Genomic DNA, 7,500 nt, shown 5'->3' with positions numbered 1-7,500 from the left:
GGGTCTTATTGTATCGTGTTACCCATATATACCCATTTCATATCCATTATATACTGTGTATACATACATATTTAATGATATGTGCATGCAATCATATTTTAAACTATTTTGAAAAAATGAAAAAAAATATAAATTATGAAGTGACATATTTAAAGCTAAATTGTGATACTTATGCGACACCTCTGTACTGAACTTATGACCAAACTGGCTCGATTATACATTTTCACAAACCTGAGTGAACAGAGTTTATCAATCCCAGACTTTTGTACCTCACTGCGTCATCAATCATTTAATGTGTGAATTATGCATAATTGAACTGAATTCAGTAATAAATATATTAGCACAGCATTTATAACAGACACACATTCATACCTGCTGCAGTAGTGTAGTGGTGTAGTCACTTTTCATCAGGTTATTGATCGACTCAAATAAACTTTTGAGAGATTCTTCAAACTCGGCCTGTTCCTTGCCTTCATACAGTCTGAAGAGAGATAGAGAACGCTTGTAATATATTTCACACATCAGCCATTAATCCTGCTGGTCTTGAATGTTGTAAATACACAACTACATCTGCTAGACAGACGCAACACAACTACAGTATCAAACTGATATTGGTTAGTTTTTCTCAGTCGCTTTGGTGCATTTCTCACTATTTACATTTGCTCAACAGTTAATGCAGTTCTCAAAACAATTAGTACAAACTGCAAAACCTAGTTGATAACCTGCAAACCGTGTCACTTGCTCAAAATGGATCGCTCATTCCTCAAAAGCAAGTATTCATGTCAATGAAAGTGTCAGTGTCATCAAGATGAAAAGTGCTGACACCATTGTTTATGAACAAGATAGTCAAATGGCTTTGTCATGTTTTCATTATGACAGTTTACTCTGTAAATGTTTTCCAATGCAAAAAAGTCAGATCTTGGTGACACTGCCTGAAAATGCTCAAGACAGCACTATTTACTATTTGCACAGCCATTTGAAAACTACTGTAAAGTTACACGTTACTGTATTTAGTGAGGTAACTGAGTAATAGACACTGAATATGTATGTTTCACATTTTTACTGCATATGCTCTTTGCATTTGTAATTTGTTCACAGCATTGTGCAAAAGAAAACATACACCCTTATTTACAACACACATAAACTCCCTTAGTTATGGTAGAGCTGTGCACAACTCTAAACAATATTGCAGTTCATATTGGAACTGAACATACAACATACATATTACTGTAAATCATTCATGCACATCCAGACGTTCCTCTCTGTCTGGACACATAGGTACACCTGAGAGAAATTGTTCAATATAGGAGACATTTTCAGGAAAAAAAAACTTTTTAAAACATTTGTAAAATTTTCTTGACAGATTTTGACAACTAGTTTTTTGTATGTGATGATTCAAGCAATGAAATGAGGACTATTAGTTTTATATGGAATGACTATTCAGCATTCACAAGTATAGTTAATTTTGACTGACATGACATAAGCAAATGATAATGTTATAAAACAGCAGAGAGTTGTATGAAAGCAATTGATGGATGTCCGAAAGCATTTGCAATTTGTTGGAAGGAATGAGAAACTGCTACTATGATGTGCACAAATGAATAAATGTTGTGGAGGTTCAACTAACTGTTGAGCAAATGTAAATAGTGATGAGAGAAATGCACCAAAGCGACTGAGAAAAACTGTAAGATCCATCCACATAAGGGACAGAATCAATCATTTTTTATCATTTTTAATATATATTTATAAGTTTTAGTTATTTTAGTACATCAAGCTAAACTAAATGAAATTGAGAAATGTTTAAAGGTATACAAAAAAAGGCATTCAAGGTCAAAAACACTTTAATTTTCTCATATTATTCATTGTAGCATCAGCTCTTTTCTCTGCGTCTGAAACGGTTTGATCAAGGATTCAGTCACTCTAAACCCGCCTCTCTGAGAGCTGCTCTGCTGTGATTGGTCAGATGTTAGAGTCTGCTGTGATTGGTCAGAAAGCAAACGCTCATTATTAGGGCTGGATGATTAATCGAAAAATAAGCGAAACCGAAATTCAGAGCCTATAACCGACGTAATTTTACCATGTCGGTTATTTCGGTTTTTTAATCCTATTAATATTTCCGCCCACTGTGTGTTAATCTACTTTCCCCTTAAAACATATTACCGCGTGTGTAGTCACGTAACTCCGCCCCGTCCAGTCTGCGACATTGAAGCAACATGAGCCCCTTTCACACAGCCCGTTGATCCCGGGAAATTGCCAGAACAAACACCTTCTGTGTGAACGCAAAAGCGACCCGGGATTGATGCCAGGTTGGGGACATAGTAACATTGCCGTGTTCAGTCCCGGAACGCGCGCTGTGTGAACAAAAGCCGTAATGAATGCCGTGTCGTAATGATGGCGCTAGGCCGGGATCGTTCGCCAGCGTGAAACGGTTCGTAATGCGCTAGTTTATGATCGATCAGAGAAAAAAATGCACAAGCGTGGTTTCTCGAGAGAAATAGCAGCTCATAAGCAAACTATAGACGCCGCTGGGACATGTCACGTGTCTTTGCGGGTTGTGTGTGTCTGTGTGAACGCACTCTGTTGATTCCGGGAAATCACTGGCAGTGTGAATGGACCAAAGTCAAACGAACCCGGGTCAAATCCCGGGCCACTTTATCCGTGTATTTTCCGGAATCTCTGTGTGAAAGGGAACTCAAACACTGAGTCAACTCAGCAACAGGAGCCGCTTGTACTAAAGAAACACACGAAAAATGAGAGAAACGCCCAGCAACACGTGCCTCCACTCCACAAAGCAGGTTCCCATAACACAAGCATTTACAAATGCTACACAATATGAAAAGGATTAGTTTTAGTTTTATACAAGTTATATTTTACTATTAAGATGGCAATATTTACAATAATTTATTTTGTTTACAAAAAGAACTATTTTCTACATTTTTAGGAAACTTTCTTTTTACATTAAAACTTAATTACTTTTTTATAAGACATTTTTATTTCAAGCATTGTATGCTTTGTTTGATTCAATTGTTTTAAATATTTAATAAGTAAACATTAAAAGCTATCTGTTCGTTTCCTTATTTTAGAATCACAAAGATAGGATTATGCATTCATTAAAAAAAATAACCGTGAACATATTTACAGTATAAGACTTGCCAGTGACATATAAGAAAGAATTTTTTTTGAATAATCTTTCAATAATCGTAACTGAGGTAACTTGTTCGATTAATCGCGATTATGATTTTAGCCAAAATCGTCCAGCCCTACTCATTATCATATCTGAATCTCAGCTCTTGACACACAGTGATACGAACAGTAACGATGGCGTGGGTTTTACCGTATCAATCTCAGAAAACAGAGTCTTCTTGACATGAACAACACGAACCAAACTCTTCCAGTCTCAGATAAACTACAGTGTTTGAGGGCGGGGCAAAGTAGGTGTCATTTACAGACAGCCAATTAAAACCATAGGCTGGAATTATGCACATATGTTACGAATCTACATAGGATTAATAAGCCTGGAATTACTGACGACTCGTTTCAGCAGTTGGGACACAATAACTCCATTTATCTGACCTTTGAAATTTTGCAGACCTTTTACATTCACAAACACGACATGAAAGGTAACATCCAAAAAATGCATAATAGGGTCAACTTTAACCTGTTAGGCTGCAATCCCACTTTTGAAAAATCCCCAGAAACGGCATACCCAGACTGAAACTGTTACGGCTGATCAGGAACGAACCCAAGCGCAGACAGTATGCGATTACACAAAGTTTATTAATAGACAAAACAGGAAAACAAAACCCGCGAGGGGGCAAAACAGGACTGGAACAGGGTTGACAAAACTTGGTAATGACTTGACGGTAAAATAAAACCGCAAACGAAGAGACAGAACTTCTCTGAAGACAATGCACTTGACAGGGTACTCACGAGGATGACAAAGATTAGCAAAGCACTCAGACAGGAATCACAAGGTAACACGAAGTATAACACACACGATGTATAACCAGATATAACAATGAACCGACACAGGACAGCAAACACAAGGGGATTATAAAGGGAACACTAATGACAAGGACAGGTGAAACTGACTAGACAATCAAGACGAGGATAACAAGGGGGCGGAGTTACATAACGAGACAACACAAGCACATGGCCAAACAGCTGGCCATGCGCTTGCACACAAAACATGATTCTGTCATGATCCTGCCCTATGACCAGGGAAAATAAAGAACACGAAGGCAGAACCATGACAGAAACAGATACAGTTCATGAACCCTTTGTACTAAAAGCACAAGTATGATCTCATTTGAAAGCTGACACCTGGCAGTTTATTGTAAATGTATAATCATTTATTGTCATAATGAAAAAAATAGTTATAAATAGCTTCAAAGTTTTGTAAAGTATTAGAAATTTATTTTTTATGAGTTTATGAGTTTATTGTATCAATCTATGAATGCACTGCAGCTAAAGCCACATGTATGACCATGTTATATTTAAAATCTGAAGATGACAAGTCTAAACCTCTGTAATTGGTAAATCTTTTTCAAGATCATGTCATATGACTTTATTTTGATTAGACTCTAAAATGCAAACTGATGTTTATTGTCATGTTCTAAGCATCTATTCAGTCTATTGTCTCTATCGTTTTGTGGTGCAAACGAGCCCCATTCAGTCTCAGTCTGCTTAACGCTTTATTGCAATGCATCTAGTCAGCAAAAAGGGGTGTTATGGATCAGGGGCCGTATTCACAACACATTTTAAGGCTAAAAGTAGCTCCTAACTGGCGAATTTAGGAGCAACTCCTAAAAATAATGGGCGTGTCACTCGTAACTTTAGGACTCCTAATTTTTTTGACTAAGAGTAATTCACGAAGCATTTTAGCCCTAAAAGTAGCACCTAAGTCTGGGACAGCTTAAAAGAAGTCGAGAGGACTCCTAACTCACTAAGACCTATTCACAAACCGCTTTTTGTGGCATTTCACGTTGCGATGTTTTGAAATGCGTATGCGGCGGCTACAGGAGCTTCCAATCACGAGGGAACAATTTTGCATTGTAGGCATAACTAGGGATGCAACAACGCCACCAACAACAGCCAAAACTACTCACTGCATGTAAACTAATTGTAACATTTCATTGTGAATCAAATTAAAATGTTCTTCTCTTTGCAAACGTAGGCAGAGGCATAGTGACAGATTAATTCAATAATGTTGCAAAGATATTGCATCAATCCATATGTTTCATTAGGCTACTAGGCTATTTGTTTTTCCTTACTCTTTATTCATTTAGGCTATTTATTCAGTTATTCATCATCTTCCGTCCTTCGCACTACTTGTGTAGCGCACGCATTCTCAGACCTGTCACCTGTCACTCATCATCATAGGGGAGGTGTTTGGAATCATTCCCGCGTTACAATCATCAGCCAATCAAGGTGGTCACTTCAGTCAAGCTCGTGCATGAGTAATGACGTCATCCATAGCAACGAAGACTCACTCTTAGTTTAGGAGTTGTCATTTTTCTTTACTAAGAGTAGGTCCGAAAGGCGTTGTGAATAACTTTTAAGAGAAAACTCCTAGCTAAAATATTTTAGTGCGATTTAGGAGCACTCCTAGTGGTAAGATAAAATTCTTTGTGAATACGGCCCCTGAAGTCTGTTTCTTTCATCTGTTTGTAAGAGAGATCCAGCTGTGTTTTAGGTGACAGAAGCAGAGGATAGTGCGCCAGCAGTTCTGACTGAAACTTCCCTTAAAGGACAAGTTCGGTATTTTACACTTAAAGCCCTGTTTTAAGATCGTTTCTGATGAAATAGAACGGTTAAGATTGAAATCCGGACACATGCTGCTGTCCCGAGAATTTTCGGTTGCTGTGTTAGTACGAGTTTACAAAGACGTGAAACTCAGCGAGTGGTCTGGGGTGTTCACTGATATGCTCACACAAAAATCGCTGCAAAAGATGCTTTCCAACAGGTGTTTTACCATTCGTTGTAAAACTGTGGACCTATTTTTCCAAACGCCTCACAACCGGACATTCTTCCGTTGAGAGCTTGAATAATAGACACTCCAGCCCAGTTGGTGGCGATAATGCACCTTTGCCAATGTTTGGATAGCGTAGCCTACGATACCGCGACTGCATAAGACTACAGAAAGAATACAAACAACCCCATTTCCGTCTCCGGCGGCGGAGTAATAACGTACTTCACAGAACATCCAATACAAGTCAATGGAGTTGGACAAAAACTACGAATAAAATCTGTTGGAAAGCATCTTATGCAGCGATTTTTGCGTGAGCATATCAGTGAACACCCCAGACCACTCGCTGAGGTTCACGTCTTTGTTAACTAAAGTTTAATGCGTTTTACGAATGATATTGTTCCAGTGCCCCTATGAAACCATTGTATAGGTGGGGGGGGCGTACTAACACAGAAACCGAAAATTCTCGGGACAGCTGCATGTGTCCAAACTTCAATCTTAACCGTTCATTTTCATCAGAAACGATCTTGAAACAGGGCTTTAAGTGTAAAATACCGAACTTGTCCTTTAATAAGACACAGCCGAAAGATTCATCTCTCTCTCTCTGACCCTCATGTGATTCCTTCATGGTGTTTTCTCTCCTGTCTCTATCCACCAGGTCAGTTCAGTGCTCTCTCTCTCTCTCTCTCTCTCTCTCTCTGGTTTATCTGTCTGTCAGGAGTAACTCGGCACAGATGTTATAGTCGGTGGGCTTTCTGAGGGTGGAGATTATGCTGTAACACATGACAGTATTTACCGTGGTACCGCTGAAGAACAGACGTGATTACTGAAGCATTGTTCCTATAATCCACATGAGAGCCACAGTTAATACGCCACCTCCAACCTCACACAATACCACACACACACTATAATAAACACACACGAGCTCACAAAACAATGATGCATACTGTATATACTTAGAGCAAGACAAGTAGATGTGCATTTCCTAGAATTAGTAAATCCACAGAATAATATACACACTTATGCAAAGACATTATATTGTCATTAAACAACAAATACACCCGCCAGCAAACCACTGTAAGGATTCTGACGCTCAAGTCGCTCATTCTGCATACGGCTAAAAACACACACACACTGTGTTAATCCTGATAGTGGGTATGAATGAGAGCCATTAAACCATAAAAACAACCACTCAAAGAGGTAAAACACACAAACAGCACAGAGAATGTGTGAGAAGATGAAAACCCTTGAAGAATTCAGCAAACACACACACACACACACACACACACACACACAACAAAATTCGGTTTAGAATACGGACCATTCTGGTTCTGGATGCTGATTGGTCAACACAACATTCCAGCAGGGTTAAACACACATTAACTATCGACCACTAGATCTAATCTGATTAATATTTCAATCATTTAACAACACATTTGCATGTTCTTGGTCCTCTGATAAAGGACTATTATCATTAACTAGAACTAGAATGATTAAAAACATTTTTGTTTTTAAAATAAAATATCAATGAA

At 38.3% G+C, this 7,500-nt stretch overlaps 1 protein-coding gene across 2 annotated transcripts in view; it reads right to left on the bottom strand.

Moving 5' to 3' along the window:
• dock2 (dedicator of cytokinesis 2) overlaps positions 1–7,500 on the bottom strand; it is a 146,151-nt gene that overhangs the window by 100,124 nt on the left and 38,527 nt on the right. For both annotated transcript variants that reach the window (XM_077247246.1, XM_077247247.1), the window contains exon 22: positions 373–481. In XM_077247246.1, the coding sequence (XP_077103361.1) occupies positions 373–481 (109 nt within the window). The remainder of the gene's footprint in view (positions 1–372; positions 482–7,500) is intronic.

This window comes from Siphateles boraxobius, unplaced genomic scaffold (assembly GCF_051911475.1).
Source record: "Siphateles boraxobius isolate OS27281-9 unplaced genomic scaffold, OSU_SipBor_1 3, whole genome shotgun sequence".
NCBI lineage: Eukaryota > Metazoa > Chordata > Actinopteri > Cypriniformes > Leuciscidae > Siphateles > Siphateles boraxobius.
The sequence above is the reverse complement of the archived record's forward strand: the minus strand, read 5'-3'. Positions and strand labels throughout refer to the sequence as shown.